This window comes from Telopea speciosissima, chromosome 5, assembly GCF_018873765.1.
Source record: "Telopea speciosissima isolate NSW1024214 ecotype Mountain lineage chromosome 5, Tspe_v1, whole genome shotgun sequence".
NCBI classification, from domain to species: domain Eukaryota; kingdom Viridiplantae; phylum Streptophyta; class Magnoliopsida; order Proteales; family Proteaceae; genus Telopea; species Telopea speciosissima.
The window spans coordinates 2,376,403-2,394,853 of record NC_057920.1 but is presented as its reverse complement, the minus strand read 5'-3'; the positions used below and the strand labels follow the sequence as shown (position 1 = coordinate 2,394,853).

The following is an 18,451-nucleotide window of genomic DNA, read 5'->3' as shown; positions in this document are numbered from 1 at the left end:
GGGATAAAATTTGCACTCCCACTTTTGAGGGAGGTCTTGGCCTTCGTAAGCCCGGTTCTCATAACAAGGCCTTAGTTTTGAAATTGGAATGGACTTTTAACCGAACAGAACTCCTTGTAAGTCAAAGTGTTGAAAGCAAAATATGTTCACAACTCCTCCATTTAACTCAGAGATTCTTGTTAATCAAGGATCTTGGACCTGGAACAGTATTGCGCATATTCTCCCTACTTTAAGGAAGATTGTTCGAATTAGTGTTGGCAATGGGACCACTTCTTATTTTTGGGGTGACCTTTGGATTCCATCTATCCTTGGGTTCTCTCTACCAATTGAGATTACTCCCGTTCATCAAAATTTTGTGGTTGCAGACATTGTCTCTAACTTCCATTGGAACAGGGACATGCTTCACTCCTTGCTCCCTACTATCTTTGTAGATGAAATTGTAACTATTGAATTATCTAGAAATGAGGATCGAAGAAAATGCACTCTTTCACAAGATGGTCATTTCTCTACCAAATTAGCTACTAGATTTCTTCCCAGCATGCTAGCCCAGCTAAAGATGTTAATCTTTCTAAGTGGTGGCATTTCTTTCGGAAAATGAAATTACATCCTAAATTTAATTTATTTTTTTGGCGTGTTTTACATGCAGGAATCTCAGTTAAAGCAATCCTCTCAAAATGGATCTCGGTTAAGCCACAGTGTGTTCTTCGTGGTTCTTGTGCAAAGTCGATTTGGCACCTCTTCCTCTCCTTTGATTGGTCTAAACATATTTGGGTTGTAGGTCCTCTGGGACTGATAACGGAATGCATCACTCAATATTCCTCATTGGCAAACTTCTAGGTGTCTTTCTTCTCCAATAGATCTCTTTACAAACAATCTATTTCATGGTTCTTTTCAGTATTTATAATAAATTGTTATTTTATTTGGAACATTTGGAACAAGGCTCTTAAAGGCTTGGCTAAGCCTGATCCATTTTTGGTTCTTTACTAGGTCTCTCGATGGTTATGTGATTTAAACTTTCACCCCCCCCCCTTCCTATAATTCTCTTATTGATTTGTTTTTAAATCTATCTGTTGATGTCATCCGTATGGATAATTTGGTTGTTCGTTTTTATAACTATATCATTCTTATTTATGTAGGAGTTGCTAATCCAACCCTAGCCACCTCTGCCTGAGCTTTTTGCATTTTGGTAGAAAGAAATTGTATTGGTAGGTGCAAGTTTTGTCAAGACAAAAAATGGTGTGGAGACCGAACTTGTTGGAATTTTGGAAGGAATTGGTCAAGCAAAGAAGTTAAACTTATCATTGCAAGAAGTCTGGTACGACACTCGCAAAATTTCTCCCTTGCGTCCGACTCTTTCTAAGAATTCTAGCCATAAAACCTCTTTCCTCTCTTCTTACACTATTCGGATGATCTTCTATCTCTAACTGTTTAGGGACCTTTATCTCCTCCAGTTCCCCAATTCCTCTAACAAGGGGGGGCTGGAATGACCACCCTACCCCTGCCCAAACATTGTGCCCGGGTGGGGTCCACCCCCCCCCCCTATTAGAGGAACTAGGGAACTGGATCGAGCAAGGAACTAGAGGACATAATTTTACCTGTTTAGACTGATCCCAGTAACTCTCTTGTGATTATTATGCAACATTTAGCTTATAATGCAATGGTTGGGAAATGTTCCTTTTGTACAAGGATACTGATGTAATCTCTCTCTAATTAATATATTTACTTTTTCTCGTATAAAAAAAAAGTGACCTATCATTATTATGTGGGAGAATCGTTTGTTTTTTTGGATCGTGCTCTTTCCTATTCTATGGGGGAGGGGAGATGTGAACCAGGAGACTTAAACTCAAGACCCGGTAGTAATGGACTTCCACACATCACATACTACCAAGGGGTATTTCACTTTTGGAGGTGTCTTTCTTTTTCTTTTTCTTTTTTTTCTTTTTTAATGGTTGGATGTTCTCAAAAAGGATCTTCAATGGTTCTTTGAAGTGTTTTCCTTGTATCATTGCTTCATTTAGTGTCACTGAAATCAAGTTGTGTTTTGAAAGGAGAAACCTGACCCTTTTGTTATTCTTAGGAATGATTCAAGGTGGGTTTCAGAACTTAAAAGTTGCATCCTTTCTTTTCTTGTGATGTTAGAGATACTGAATACCTTTTATTCTCCTATAATGAGCTTCATACCATTGACATTGTCATCTATGTCTTCTCTAGTAATAGCTTTTGCTGGCAATTTTGATGATTCAAGTTAAAAAAGGATGGATGCAGGGTTACCCTTTTAATATTATAGAAAAACAAGATTATTTTCTAAAAAGCTTGATTACATTATAGTAGGAGGCAAGAACAAGGCAAAAAGAAAGAGGGTTGTACCAAGGGATCAAAACATGTCGACAAATATATAGGCTTTTAACTCAGTAGAGGCGTGGTCTTTGTCAGGTTGTTTTGTTCGATATTTTCCTAAAGAAGAGGATCTGGTGTGGCATTGGGATATTTTCCTTGATATTTAATTATCTAGGATTTACTAATTACTGTTTTTTAACAATTTTTCTTTAAAATGTTGTAGTAACGAACGTTCTAATGTGGCTGGTGGGACTTCCTTGATCAGGCTACAAGGTTTAGGAGCAATAGAATTTCTTTATCGTCGGGACTCGGGGGTGTATGACTTTATTTGCTCGTTTAATTATTTCAGTAATTAAATAAAAAATGTTATGTATGTGCTCTTTTTCATTCATGGAAAAAGGATGTACGCTCACTCATTCACATATTGAACCTGGATCACCTATATGTACGTGTATGCTTTGCATATGACATTTGATCGAAGAGGCTGAGTTCATCCAAAGATCCCAACAGAGCACAGAATTATTTCTTTTCTTTTTTAATGGGAAGGATAGAGTAATGTATCAGTCATAATAGTTTTTTGTCGAACGTGTAGTAGATACAGCACAAGCCCTATCCTTCTTTGTAATACAAACAATACTATACACCTTCAAAAATATATTTGATATCTCACAAATTAGTAAAGATCTCCCATGGCCACAGACGAGAAGATTGAGTTTCACCAAGTCCGTGCAATTAGTCCAGATGTTGATATATACATCTCCTAAGTCGTGTATTCGTTGTAGTTCTTGGAGCAACCCATTCACTTCGGCATCTAGTGTTGTTCCTGTGTAACCATATATAGTTTGCACAAGCAATAATAAAATTCTTTTATTAAACCACAAGAGGCCCAACCTGAACCCCAGTCTCACTGGCAAAGCGATCAAACCCTAATAATGATTAGAGCATCAAGGTGTGTTAGTTCTTAATAATCCAACATTGATAAAGAGGAAGGAGGAACCACAAGATGAGGATGTGAAGAGAAACAAGGTAATGGCTAATGATCGGTAATCTAGCTGTTGACATTTTGCAAAATAAGATTTGGATTTGGGAGGGTATGAGAAAAGCAACACCGATTCCTAGCCGCCATAGAAAGTAACCAAGTAATAGAATGCAGTTTTACCAAAAAAAAAGTAATAGAATGCAGATACTGTTGATCTGCCCGCTGAGCTTGCACTCGTTTTAATGCTATTTTCGAACGCCTTTGCAGCCACTAGAAGACGGGAGGGGTGGGTAAGACAGTGGAAGAAGAGATGCTTACCAAAGGGTTGAAGGATCCTCCTGGTTGCAGGTGACCAGAAAGAGGACAGAGGCTTGCATTTCCCTCTAGACGAATTGAGTACTATCCATCAAAAATAAAAAATTAAAATAACCTCACTACCATAGCATGTATTATTGGAAAATAATCCTCTCCAATTCGCTAGAGCCTAGCAGTGCAACAATACTAGGTGAAAATGTCAACACCTGACAGCTCGAACATCCAACAGTCATGTATTATTCAAAACTTTACGTGCACCATTGTAAATAACATAAGACACCTGGGTGTTGGAAGGGTATTATCGGAAACCCATCATATAGGGGTATTTTGAACATTTTATGAGGTGCTACAATAATTCGTATGGAGGCGTGCAGTTTAGGTTTCAAGCAGGTCGTCGTGGAAAACTTTAACCCATAATGAAATGTGTCTTTGTTTACATTATCTTCTTCACGGCAATTGGATGGGTACCAACCAAAGAAACCCCAGCTGTTTCTGCGACAGCAGAACTCAGAGTTTTAAACAGTATAACTACATGTCCTCAGAATATTGAAACCCAAAAAAAAAAAAAAGGAAAAAAATCAATTGACACCTTCATATGGAACAGCAGTACCAACTCCAAAACTAAGAGGAAGATCTCTACAATGTCCCCACTGAGAATTAAAACAAATTGAGCAATAACAATTAGCATCTCCGAATTAAGAACCTACTGGGCAACTAATTTTCTACAGGGCCAAGAGTGCTTCAACCTTTGCAATCTGTTCCTCTTCATTCTTTGGAGTTGGGCTCCTATTGGCTTCATCAAATAGATCATGCTTCCACTTCTCCGCCCGGAAACTACTCGAATGGTACTGGTTCTTTTCTCCATGCCATCCACTGAACTTGTCTCTTCCCCTAAAGCTACCACTGCCTCGGAACCTTTCCCTTGAGGGAGGGACACTCCTTTCACCCCTGTGGATTGGTTCTAAATCTCCTGGGCGTGACCTCTCAGTCCTGTCCACATCACGACGAGAGAGCCCCCCTCTTTCCTCTTTTCGTTCACCACCAGACACCATACGATCAACAACATCCTGTTTAACAGATTCCGTTCCTTTTACACTGCCTGCAGTGTCAGAGTCTGGTGGCATCTTCTTCTCCCTAAATGCAGGCCTTTTCTTTGAAGGGGCTGATGGCTCCGCCTCTAACTCAAAGAACCCATCATGGCGCCAAACATTGTTCTTGTCTACATTAGCCTGGGTTCTCCCATCTCTTTGATGTATGCCATTTGGCTCCATTTTGTCATTCATCCTGCCATCAGACTGATCCTTTGGATCACTCCACCATCCATGGTCTGTAATTAAAGAAATAATGAGAGAGAACATGTAAGGAACAAGAAACAAAACAAGAAGCTCAATACCACAAGGAGCCAGAGTTTCATGACACTTATAATTTTATATAGTACACATATGCCCATTGAGCAGGACGATCTGATCGACAGGCCCCCACTAACAGCATTTTACATGCACAAATACTACTGCACTCGAATGATCCCAATCATCCACTGAGTAGTTATTTCCTTTTCATTTTTTTCCCTTTTTCTTTTCTTTGGGGAGAGGGGAGGGGGCATATAGATCTCACTGAAAGCTGGAAGTTGGAAAATCATATCAATGTTTGGTGTACAGAACTGGAATGATTGCCAGTACATACAACCAAAGCTTTCATCCATCAATCAGACTGTCCAGTAATGAGCATGAATGCATATCTTAAGTAGATTCAAGTTCAAAACCACTATTCTACAAAAAGAGTAAAGAGATGTGTTAAATGACAAAGCACACCAGCAGCTGCTCTGCGAACGAGTCTTCGACCACTTTGCCCAGCACTACCACGCTCATCGTGCTGTACATACATGCATAGGCAGGCCTAAGATTGTTATACACAGGGAGGAGGCACTCGAAGGCACGGGTCCGAACAAGAATCCCGCTACATCAGGCCAGACAAAAAAAGAGTTTGTACACACTGAATAACACCATCTCAATCAAACTAAAGCATTCACCAGTTATTCAAGTCAGAATGAACAAGAACTTAGTTGATAAGAGATTAAAACAGGTGAAGATTAATCTGGCAGTGTCAACTTTGTGAACATGAATGCTATTTTTATTTATTATTTCTTGTCCAACAGAAATCATAGATTATCGGTCTCACTAAAGCGAAAGGGTGGCACACTAACCCCTTTGCTTTTCAAGTAACCAAAATTTCTCAACAACAAAAGATTCGAACAAGTCAAAACTATCTAACCAATATGAACCTTTAACGAGTTTCAACTCAACTCAACCTTATCCCAACTAAATAGGATAGGCTACATGGACCCTTACCCTCCAATCAGCTCTATTACAAGGCCTAAGCTATGCATGTCTTTCCTCAGCACTTCTCCCAGTCATTTTAGGTCTACCCCTGGCATGTCCAATCAGCTCTATCAGCTCTAATGAACCTTTTACAAGTTTCATTTACATGATTAGACATACTTATGAATAGCCACAATCCACAATTCAGAATTGACACCATACATTTCTTTTTCCTCCCCCAACCCCCCCCCCCTCTCTTGGGAAGGTTGGGGGATTAAAGTTTTGACACCTTATATTGGACAATAAAAAATTATTTCTATAAATATACCATCTCTTTCATAGAGGTCCTATTACACGGACATGGCCATTACGTATTTCCTTGGGTGATAAACCAATGTGCATTCTTGCCTCACGAGTTATTAACAAATAAAGTACATTATCTCAAAATATGACCAATGTTGTGCCCACTGCATTAAATTGTAGAAGTCCAAGCTAGAGGATAAGTTACTGTCAGCTTCTAGGTTTTCTTAAAATGACTGTCACCATACAAGCTAACACTCAGAAGTTCTACTATGAGAAACCTTGTAAGTTGAACTGCCCGACAATCAGGTGGAAAACAATTACCCCAGCATCGCAAAGGCAGTGGTTTCTCTCAAGTAGGAAGCTCTGGTCTAAAGAATCACCTGATAAGATCACTGCAAATTATTTCATATTGATCTTCCAGAAATTCATTAAAAGTTTAAATATAATGTTTTGCTAATTGTGACAACCATGTCAAACGCAACTCTTCATGTGATCACAGAAACTACCACATTTAAACCAAATCTCTATCAGAAACAAAAAGATGATGATGGAGTCAAAGAGCATTTAAAAAGGATGGAAGCAAGCAAAGAAATGCACAAACATTTACCAACAGTACATTTTCCATGAACTGAAACAAAACCTGAAAAAAGGAACGAGACCGGGGTACTACAGTTGGATCAGAGAGATGTTTGGCGCCATCTTGCAGTCCATTGGTCTTCAGACCCATTTCTTTGTCTGTTATATCAGTCCCAACCTTAGTGGGTGGAGCTTCAAGTGGTAAGGCATCCTTCAACTGCCTGCGATGCTTTTGATCCCAACTTGGATGATCTACAAGATCCAAATTATGGTTGTTGGGTGTTCTCTCTGGCAGTGGTTTTCCATCTCTTCTTGTTCTCTTTGGACTGAGAGCAAAAGAAAATCTATAGTAAGGAACTAAAAATTAATAAGTCCCAGAGACATACGGAGACTAGTAAGTTCCAGCGACCTACATAGACCAGTACAGAAAGGAAGTTAGAGAACAAGGATATTTGTCACTTGGGCTCAATTTGTTTCAAAAGAAAAATAGATCCCTGGAAAATCAACTTTTAGATAAAGAACCAACTTTACATTTCTTTGCCATTTGTCCTTTCTTTTTAATGGTATACAGTAAGGAAGTATTGCTGGGCACACGTGATTGAGGAAAGTAATTCAGACATGTGAGATCATGCATGAGTAGCAATTGTATGATTGAAAAAAGATGCAATCACTTTTTCCTCTCTTTTTTATTTTTTTTTTTTTGGTAGGGGAGAGGGGAGATCAGGTCCCTCAAATTTCGGCCAAATTACACCCACACAAATACGTTTCTCAAAATTGCACTCGGTCATCGAAGCAAGAAGACATTAGGAAATTCTTACTGGGCATTGTGCTTTGAGAAAAATTCCAAATACATAATCAAATGAAACTACTACTAAAACCAGGCTATAGGCTGCTTTTTGTATGCATATCTTCTCAGTACTGTATTTCAATCTCACTCAACAGCTTGTGGGTGTTTGGATCAATCTCATGTTGCCTGAGTTTTTCCAAAAGACATGAATTGCACAAGCTATTTGTCCTATTATCTGTTCTCCAAGAAAGTAGTGCTATTATCTCAGCCCACCTGCGTTTTCCAAAACATGCAAGTGCTCTTTTCATACTTCTGCAACAAAGTAACATCAAATTCTGACATCAAATTCTTCAATGTGTAACTGTAATAGTTGTCAAGACGCCACCTATGCGTCCGGGCAGATTTTCTGGCCCAAGGAGAGATCAAGCCTTACTTGAAGCCCGAAACCACCTGGGCATCGCCTGGGCAGGTGCCTTAGTGTATAGTTTTTTTTATTATTATTATTATATGAAATAGATTCTGTTTCTACCCCCTATTATTAGTTTGTGTAGAGGAATATGATGCCACTCCGTGTGTTTTGAGATAAACAGTAGTTGCACCATATAAAATTCTTGAGTATATTGATTATACAGATTGGTATCGCAGCTGACCGAGACGAAATCTTAGGGGAGTTTAAAAAATACCAATTTTCGACTGGTTTCGACCATATTTCGGTAATTTCGCAAGTTTCAACCTGAACACCTATATAAATTCACTTATCCCCATCGAAACTTGAGAAAACCTGGCTCGAATCCAGGACAGGCATTTATTTATGCCAAATATCAATTAAGTAACTATGATATTATTCATAAATAAGCAAATATCCCCCTATTTCAATCCAATAAAAATAGTTTAAAAAAATCAAATTCTAAAAGGATAAAAAGTCAACCCTCCAGTTAAAGAACAAAAACTGAATTTTCAGCAGTAGGTGCAATTTTCAACTTTTAAATATTGGGGTTATTCTCAAATCTAAAAATTCCATAAATCTTAATATGATAAAACATTGTTAAAAACCAAAAGAGCAGTAAAATATTCATTTATTTTGATGTCTAAAAATTTATTTCCATTCAGAGCGATTTTAAACAGCATTCGCGCACTCCAAATTAAGTTTGACCAGAACATAACTCCTTCAATAAAAATCAAATTGTTTAAATCTGATTTATATTGAAGGAGTTATGTTCCAATCAAACCTTATTCGATACCATATCCAATAGGCAATAACAATATACAGTATCAAACTTGGGTCACAACCACAAGTATTTTATTGTGTTCTCTATGTGAAACTAATGCATGGATTGGGTTCAAAATATCAAAAATAGGCAGCACAACAAGAATTGGGGCAAAAAAAACAACTTTTGGGCCTCGAAACCAAGGTTCGAGTTAGCATGTAGAAAGTACCAGGTTTCGACCAAGATACAATCTTGGTTTCTGGCTGGTCGAAACCAATGATGGCACCAAGTTCTCGATCCTCGACACCAATTCACAGAAGAACATATAATGAATATGCTTATATTATAGTGATTTGTGCATAGTGTCACGGAGTCTAGGCAACCAACAGCAATGGAGGGGACCTAGACGCATGGCAACACCAACAAAGCGACCAAGGTGACCAAGGCAACAATAGTTGTCAAGGCGCTTGGATTCCAAGGAAGTCACCTAGGCAACACCTAGACGACGCTTTGACAACTATGGATTTGTGTGCATGAGGGGATAATGTATTCGGAAACATTGAGGATCCTTCCAACACAGATGAAGAGATTGATCAATATGATGATTAATCTCTTCCAAATATTCTTTTTGACGGACATTTGGATAGATTTGATGGTGGGGAGGCGGAAAACAATACCCCAACTATAAATCAAAGGCTTGACAAGACCCCAACTGCGAGTAGGAAGAGGAGTAGGACCTCTAGTATCGCATCTGGAGAGGCACAATGCTACCTCCATCAGATCTCCATCTCTTCGATCCACAAGTATAGAAAATAGGATAACTGAGTGCGATATCATGATGGCATCTCTGTAATTATTGTGTAGTAACATAAGTGATTCTGCAAAAGTGTCTTCCAAACGTTGACCTCATCTTTTCTGTACCGAAATTGCTTCCAATACCCCGTTACTAAACGCTACTCTACTCCCACAGATCACTCTCATGGAGCAAGATGGGGAAAAATCACTTCCACCTCTCTCTCAAAGCAAGATTGTTACCAAAATAGCCCAATAAACCAAAAAATAAAATTCTCAATCCCATTATAACCCAAATGGGTCAAAATAAAGTCTTATGAGGCCTGATTAGACAATCTTAAATGCATCATATCCACATGGTCAAAATTGCCACACCATCCTTCAACATGGCAATACTCTTGGACATGTGAACTAGCTTTGACTTCCCCTTCCGCATGACCTGCATTTTGCCATGGTAAATTACCAAAATATTCTCAATTATCCTAATTCACCCTTTCGCAATGCATTTCCTAGACCATTACGTAGAAGGGAGGGCTGTGCACGATACCCCTTCTAGAGGACGAGATTAGCGACCTTGCGGCTTCTACAGCCTCGGTTCTACATTTACTAGGAAATGCCTACTTTTTAGCATCCCCTCACCAAGTTAAGAAATGGGGAAATAAGCTAAAGAGTATAATGGAGTAGCCAGGAAGAGGCACCGAGGAGGGACAGAAAGAACAGAAGCTGAGAGATTCACCTGCACCCCGACCTTCCTTTACTCCCCAAGTGAGATAGCTAAGGAAAGCAAACAGCCGGGGTCCAGGAGGATCACAAGCACTCAAATAAATTACACACAAGATGGTTGGCTTCCCAAGACGTTATTGCTTCGGATAGAGAAGGAAATCAAGAACAAAGGGTGTTTCTTCGGTCACCGGTGGTGTTCCAAACCGGCACTAGCTCTATAAGTCTTCAAAACAACCCACTGGATTTTCTTCTTCATAGGGGGAGGAAGATGAGGCTAAACAGCTATATTGGACTTTCAATTTTGCGTTGAAGAGGTCGAACCATCCAAGCAATCACCAAACAGCTCCACACAATTAATCTCAAAAAAAGAGACACCCCCCCCCCCCACCCTATCTTATCTTTTTTCTCTTTTCTTTTTAACTTTTCCCTCCTCAATCCGGCAGGCTATCTGAGCTCAAATACAAAACCTCCTTGTCAAAACACACAATGTCAACCAATTTTGCTACAGACCCAAACACAAAAATGAGTAAATGACCAACTTCTTACACCAGGAATTACATTACAAATTTTAACATTAAGAAACAAACTGCAATAAAAGACCAAGTAAGGTCCACCCAGGAGATCAGTTCTAAAACTGGCTTTCCATATCAGAAGAGTGGGACGACTTCTAACTGTAGAAATATTTACCAATATGCCTTTTCCCAGTCATTAGACAATCGGCACACAACCCCCCCCCCCCCCCCACCCCTCAAAAAAAAAAAATCTCACCTCCTGGGACAGAATATCGTATATTATTGAGGGGAGAGGGAGGGGGGACATAAAAAGGAACGGGTGCTTTATTCAACAACGGATCTACCAAAAAAAAAACTCAAACCCTTCGCATATCCTCCAACAACTTCTCCTAGAAAAGCTGCACAGTCCTTACCCCCTTATTCCTCCCCTCGAGTTGTTCTCTCTAGCTTTGCATAATTCACAGTGTAATGTTTTCCGGTAGAAAAAAAGGGCAGGGAGGGAGGGGGGGATAGCCTCAAAGACCACATCTGATCCTTAAAATCACAAGGTTTCTTCGTTGTGAATATTTTCTAGATTACTACGCGTTTCTAAATCAACAAAAATTGTTGTAGTTCGCGCTAAATACAGAAATGTCGTCAAGCATAACAAACAGATGGGTAAGAAATTGAAACAGCAAAGAGATACATACACAAACAAATTGACAGGGTAGAAGAAGTGATCTGCTCGTTGCTCAACTCGTCTGATTTTCCAAAGTCGAATTCATTCGAGTTCTAAACTCAGATACATGTATCCACGAGCGAAAGAGAGGTAAATTACCTGAGTTCTCTTTCACGCTTGGAAGGGAGACGTTTGGCATCGTATTCCCGACCTTCCCGTCGAGACATCTGTCTACGTCTTCGGCTTCCTTTTCTTCCTTTCCGAACAGACGGCAGCGACTAGGGCTCTCCCTCCTGGATTCGGCTCCTGTCCTCCTTTAGTCCTCAGATTGGAAAGAAACACTAAAATAAGCTCTGCTATAAGAAGGCCCGTACCGGCCGTATAGATCATAGTATATTAGTATAGGACTCCGCTCTCTACGGGCGTAATGGCCTACGGTGAAATTAAGCTATGCCCTTATGAGAAAATCTCATTTTTATTTTTATTTTTATTTTTTGTAGTTGTAAATAAAATGATGTTTAACAAATAAATAAATAAAATAAAATGAGGATTTTTTTTTGGTAAAAAAAATGATGAAATCTTTGATTACCGGGAAAAAGCGGGAGTTTGGATAAAATGGGGAGGGTTTATATGGTAGAAGAAACAAGAGTACTAAAAAAAACAGTCTATCAAATTACCTTATGATCACAGTCTTATCCATGCTTAAATATAGAGGCTGTTTTCTTATTCGAACTCATGACCACTTGCTCATAATTAAGGGTATAAATTTGGCCCAGTCGACTAAAATGGGAGGATTTATATGGTAAAAGTAACAAAATTATTAAATAAAAAACCTATCAAATTATCTTATGATCCCAGCCTTATCCACGCTTATACATAGAGGTTGTTTTAATACTCGAACTCATGACCACTTGCTCACAAAGTCATAATGAAGCAACTTGAGTACTTGACCGTAACACTAAAACCCACCCTCGATTTACCAAAAAAAAAACCCACCCTCTAAATTTTAGTCATAATGCCCTCTTCTAATTAATCTCAAATTTATATGAAGTTGGGGTTAAAGAGATTGGCTCAGCACCATATGCCTGGGAAACCTTTATTTATTTCCGAAGCTAAATCAGCTTTCTTGTGTCATGTTGTTCAAAGAATTCAATCCAAGTTGATTTACTCCTATTTTCATTTAAAAAAAAAAAAGAAGAGCAAATTACATGCACCCCCTATAGTTTGAAACAATAACAAAACACTTCTTCTAGTTTCACTTCTACAAATAACCCCCTAATGGCTCACGGTGTTAGTAAACTGTTAGTTTTGAAAGTAAAAAGACCGTTTTACCCTTTTAGTTCAGTGACCTATTTTAAATTCTCATTTTACCCTTATTTACCTTCTTCTCCTCTAAGCAAGAAATCCCTAAATCGATTTAGGGTTTTGTCCTTGTGAAGCTCTAGCTCCAGCTCCAGCGAAGGTAGCCATAGCTTCCGTCTGGCATAGGGATGTAAATGGATATTCGTAAATCCGTATTCGATCTGCATTTGTATCCGTTTAGGAGAATCCGAATCCGTCCGAAATTAATCGGATACGAATATGATAATCCCCCTATCCGACCAATTATTATCCGATTCATTTAACAGTTCGATGGTAATGAAATATCTAAAATATAACTCTGTGTTTGTCTATAGGATTTTGTTATCTTATTTTTATAAATTTATAAGTTAAGATAATGTGATTCTTTTTCTAGATTTGCTATTAGTTTATATATATTATTTTATGCAATGTGATACATGGAAATACATATCTATTAAAAAATCAAAAGTAAAAAACGTAAGAGAATAAAAGACTAAGATGAGTAGAAGAAATGGTAGTTACTGAACTCTCAAGTCTGAACCCTAACCCTCATCATAAAAACGGTAAATATGTCAACAGATAGTCGAAAAATTGTATTCAATCCGTATTCATATCCATTTAGGAGAACCTGTATTAAAAAAATCACTATCCGAAAATTATCCGAATCCGTCCTAAAACCGATAGGATATTATCCGAATCCGTCCGAATATAATCGGATACGAATATAATAATGTCACTAGCTGACCGAATTCGATCCGTTTACATCCCTAGTCCGGCATCAGGATTCTCCACCTCCCTGAAATGGGTTTGCTTGCTGATGAAATTGGAGAGGATCGTCGTCCCCTACACTGCTGATGACTGGAGCGATAGAGAAGATGAAAGATGTGAAGAAGGGGAGAAGGCAGACTATAGTGGCCTGGTGTTTGCCTTTGGGCCTGACCACATAGGTCCTTCCAAATTCGAATGTCCTTCTTGCAGTCCTCTACCTAAAACTTTGCCTCAATTGAGTTAATCACAATGAGCACAAATGGACCAAGGAAGGAGAAGAACAAAATATACGATCAAAGAGACAAATAGTGTCACCATTCGTCCATCTCTGTTACGAATACACTCTACGAACAACATTCAGATGAAGAAAAAAGGCATCAAAAAAACAAAGGGGAAAAGAAAAATGATTAAGAAAGCATGAAAGGTCACCCATTTCAAGGACAAACTACACTTAAACTCAGGTTGAATGGTTCACAGTTGCAGGTGGAATGGCGATACGTCGAGAGAAGAAGAGAAGCAAAGAATGAAACCCAAGCCCTAACAATTCATCCCCAATTTGTTTTGAGGTCATGGGCACTTTAGTAAGTTTACATCATGTTAAGGGTACTTTGGCCATTTAAAATCTTGGGAAATAGACCACGTCAGCAACTAACGAGATGCCTTAACGAGTGTAATAGAGTGGACTAAAGTGTTACAAATTTTGGAAACATAGGGGAGGTTCGTGTAGGTTTTGGAAACACAGGGGTGTTTGTATATTTAAAGCAAAACTCAGGGGGTCACCGTGTAATTCCCCCTCCCTCCCCCCCCCCCCCCCAAAAAAAAGAGGTGTTGTTGCACCCAAGGTTCTAAAACTCGGGTTTCGACTAGGTTTCGACCAGCCAGAAAACGAGTTCGTCTCAGTTTCGACCATATCTCAGTCGAAACTTGGGACTTTCTCCAGGCTAACTCAAACCTTGGTTTCAAGGCCCAAAAATTATTTTTTTGCCCTGATTTTTGTTGGGCTGCCTATTTTTGACATTTTAAACTCAATCCATGCATTAGTTTCACATAGAGAACAGTAAAAATATTACTTGTGGTTTTGATCCAAGTTTGATATTGTATATTGTTCTTGGACATGGTATCAAATAAAGTTTGACCGGAATATAACTCCTTCACTATAAATGAGATTTAAGCAATATTGGATTTGTTAGAAAGCTTTGTTTTGATAGCTTTCCAATAAGTCCAAGATTGCTTAAATCTAATTTATATTGAAGGAGTTATCTACTGGTCAAACTTAATTTGGTGTGTGCGAATGGTGTCAAAATCGCTCTGAATGAAAATAATGTTTGGACATCAAAACAAATGAATATTTTATCGCACTTCTGGTTTTTAGCAATGTTTAACAATATTAAGATTTATGGAATTTTTAGATTTGAGAAAAACCCCAGCATTAGAAAGTTGAAAATTACACCTATCGTCGAAAATTTAGTTTTTGTTCTTGAACTGGGGGGTTGACTTTTTTTCCTTTTGGAATTTGATTTTTTAACTATTTTTATTGGATTCAAATATGGGGTATTTGCTTATTTATAAATAATATCTTAAGTAAATGAAATACAACTACAAAAACATTTACTTAAATGATATTAGACATAACTATGTGTCAGTCCTGGTTTCTGGCATAAATATCTGTTTGTCCTAGTTTCGAGCCAAGTTTCCCCTAGTTTCGATGGACATATGTGTCAAAACCACTAAATTATGGTCGAAACTAGTCGAAATTGGTCGAAACCATCAAAATCTAGTCGAATCCAGGGATTTTATAAAATTCCCAATCTACTCGTGTTGGAAACCTGGGAAACTGAGTTAACTCGGTGGTTTTGACAGGTTTCGATCGAGTTTTTGTTTCATGGTTGCACTTGCCTAATAAAACAATCAACGATTGTCCCACAATCTCATTAATCAAATAGCTATTAATGTAACAGGTTTTGTGTATTCTGCCTTCGTCACACTATTTAAAAAACTTGAGTTGTTCATATACATGTTGTATAAGGCAAGTTAAGTGCACAAGTTGCTTTATAGAATTATTTGTTTCTCTCGAAGTATTTGATGATAAACCTAAATATTCAAAATATTTAGGGCCATGCAAAAACATGGTCAATCAGGGCCAGCCCGGTTTGATCATGGTTAATCAGGGCTGGGCTGGGCTAGGCTGAGCCTAGCAGGGTTAGGCATGGGTTGAGATATCTCAGTTCAACGTAGGGCCAAGTTGCCCTTGGGCTGAGCTAAGAGGACTTAGGGTTGGGTTGGGTTTTGTTTCACCCCTAATCTTTATGGTGCCGTGTTTTAAAGCTAATATTTTCCTTAGTCAAACATTCTTTTATCTAATTTTACTTCTAAGAATGTATTTGGGACATGGAACATCATTGAATCTATTTTACCTTATTCAAGAAAGGATGTGTGTTGGAAGGTTGGTTCTGGTTCTCAAAAGAACATTTGGCATGGTCCCTAATCCCCTGATGGCCTCAGATTGCCATCTCAAATGTAATGAGTCATAGTCCTCTTTATTTACATGTTTATGGTTTAATTTGTGATATATCATGAAATACTAATATAATTTTTTCTTTATTTCACATATATGTTGATGATGTAATTCTTAAATTTCCTTTAAGTGTGAAGCGTTGAGTGTGTTGAGATGGATGTGTGGCAAAACTAGGAAGCATAAAGTAAGGAATGACCATATTAAAGCTGAGTTGGGAGTAGCTCCGATACATGATAAGGTATGAGAGAGTCGCTAGAGAATTGAGATGGTATGGCCATGTTCAAGGAAGGCTTTGGAATGCTCCAGTTCGGACGAGTTATTTGATTTATATCGAAGGAAGTAAAAGAGTCAAGGGCATACCGAAATTAATTTTAAATAAAGTGACAAGGAACATGCATAGCTTAAGTCTCGTATCATGTATGACTTCGAATAGGGCTGATTGGAGAGCATAGATCATTGTTTGACTTTGAATATTGTTGTTGTTGTTTAGTGTGGAGGTTCTTGTGGCACCTTAGAATTCAACATAAATTCTGTGTTTTTATTTTATGAAAGCTTCTTTGTATGGGTATCCCAACTCCTGATCATCTCCTGGTTGCTCCATTCCACAATTCATCCCTGAAACCAATATGTAAATCCTTGTCTATCTCATGATTTCTACTTGGATCCAGTTCAATCAAGTCATCTTATAGTCATTTGCGATGGAAGTTCTGCTAAGAAAACTCTTGAAGCCAGATGGGCTGCTATCATCATACTCAACCATGCATTTGTTTTGGCTGCTATGGATTATGGTTATGTATGATGCATATGGGAAGCAGGGGAAATGAGAGTTTTCAAAAGGAGTGCAAATTAAGATCAACATTGTTAGGAGTCACAACCATCGACATCTGGACTGACAGTAAGGAGATAGTGAAGTGGATGGAGCAAAGCAAGATGTATCAGTGGCCACGAGAACTTTTCACTGTTTTATGAGTTATTTAAGCAATTTAGTAATATAAATCTGATGAAAGTGGATAGAGTTTAGATGGGCATGGCTCACAAGTTCGCAAACAATGCTAGAGTAGTTTTTTTTTTTTTTTGGTAATGCAATGCTAGAGTAGTTAATTAAGCACAGGGAAATATTAACATGGATTTAAAGATGCTATAATTATTTAATTAATGTTAATTTTCTTTTTCCCAAAGTTAGAGTACTATTTCGGATTTTTATCGCCCCTAGTGCATGATCCCCTAGTGTACCCCTTGGAAGATGACACGTGGACAGAAATAATCGAACGGTCCAATTTAATCCCTAAACCTTAACCCCCTTCCTCCTCCTGCAACCATCCTTCCCCACCCCTTGTGTTCTTCTTCTTCCTCCTCGTCCACCAGCTCCTCTTCTTTTCTTTAAAAAAAAAAAAAAAAAAAAAAAAGGAGTAAAAGCATTCCGACTCTCTTTCTGAGATCCTGATGATCAAAGAGTTGTACAAGTGCCCAAAAAAATTGTTGTAGATTCACCAAACAGAGAATTCTACATACAAATCCCTCCACCTCTTTCTGGGTTAGTCACCATCAATCAAAATTTTGAACCTCCCAGTCCACTTCCATCGTTTCTTTTATCCATTTACGTATTCGCTTGATATCTCAGTTGTGAAGCCACCAGAACATAAACAAAAGCATTTTTTAAGGCCAAAGCCTTCAATCTGTTCAAGAGATGAAGAAATAGATGCTTGGCTATGAGGAACTGAGATAAGGGTTTTGTTTTTGTTTGATCGAAATTTGTTGGATTTTGTGTTTTCAAAAACGTAGTTTCAAAGTTTTTCTTTTTTGAAATGTTCTTTTTGAAATATAAGTTTCAAATATGAAAAACCTTTTCCTTCCACTTTGTTTTGATTTTGTTGGAAACACTTGTATATGTGTGTGCATGGTAGTTTGAACCAAGGACCTCTTTGGTACATTTCTAAAGAAACTTGAAAAGGCATGAGAAATTGAGAACCTCTTCAAGTTTAGTCCCACATTGGTTAGGGACAAGTAGAAAAGTGAATTAATATGAGCTCATGTAGTTTACAAGGTACATAGGGTTCTAAGGAAAGGCTCCCTTGTCCCATGTGTGAGGTTGGGGTCCGGGGTGCTTTTCACACACACGTGCGGAGTCGAGCCGGGCCGTGGGCGGGGCAGGTGTGGGTTCATATGATGTATTCTTTTTGGTAAAATATATGCACCCACATATATGCACATGCACCCTTATTCGAAATGGCATCATGCACATGCATTGTATAGGCACATGCATATACATGCACCCATACGTAGGGACTTGGTATGTACACATACCTATACGTAAAGGGG

The 18,451-nt window shown here is 38.4% G+C and overlaps 1 protein-coding gene across 4 annotated transcripts; it reads right to left on the bottom strand.

Annotated features, from left to right (window-relative positions):
* Positions 1-4,298: 4,298 nt before the first annotated feature.
* On the bottom strand, positions 4,299-11,844 carry LOC122661558. Of its 4 annotated transcripts, none has more exons than XM_043856987.1 (4): positions 11,668-11,844; positions 6,860-7,172; positions 5,443-5,503; positions 4,299-4,958 (listed from the first exon to the last, which is right to left on the bottom strand). In XM_043856987.1, exons 1-4 carry the CDS (start codon positions 11,733-11,735, stop codon positions 4,354-4,356), a joined length of 1,047 nt encoding a protein of 348 aa, XP_043712922.1. In that variant the 5' UTR covers positions 11,736-11,844; the 3' UTR covers positions 4,299-4,353. The 4 variants fall into 4 exon arrangements, with proteins under 4 accessions (XP_043712922.1, XP_043712925.1, XP_043712924.1 ...); XM_043856990.1 differs by having other exon boundaries at positions 7,007-7,172; positions 11,668-11,842; XM_043856989.1 differs by having other exon boundaries at positions 6,893-7,172; positions 11,668-11,840.
* Between the last annotated feature and the right edge of the window lie 6,607 nt (positions 11,845-18,451).

What these genes read in the sequence shown, in the direction of transcription:
- LOC122661558 (XM_043856987.1), bottom strand. Translation starts at nt 11,735, where the DNA reads ATGTCTCGACGGGAAGGTCGGGAATACGATGCCAAACGTCTCCCTTCC. An exon ending in AAGCGTGAAAGAGAACTCAG is followed by an intron (nt 7,173 to 11,667) that starts GTAATTTACCTC and finishes TCCTTACTATAG; the next exon opens with ATTTTCTTTTGCTCTCAGTC. An exon ending in CGTTCGCAGAGCAGCTGCTG is followed by an intron (nt 4,959 to 5,442) that starts GTGTGCTTTGTC and finishes CTTTAATTACAG; the next exon opens with ACCATGGATGGTGGAGTGAT.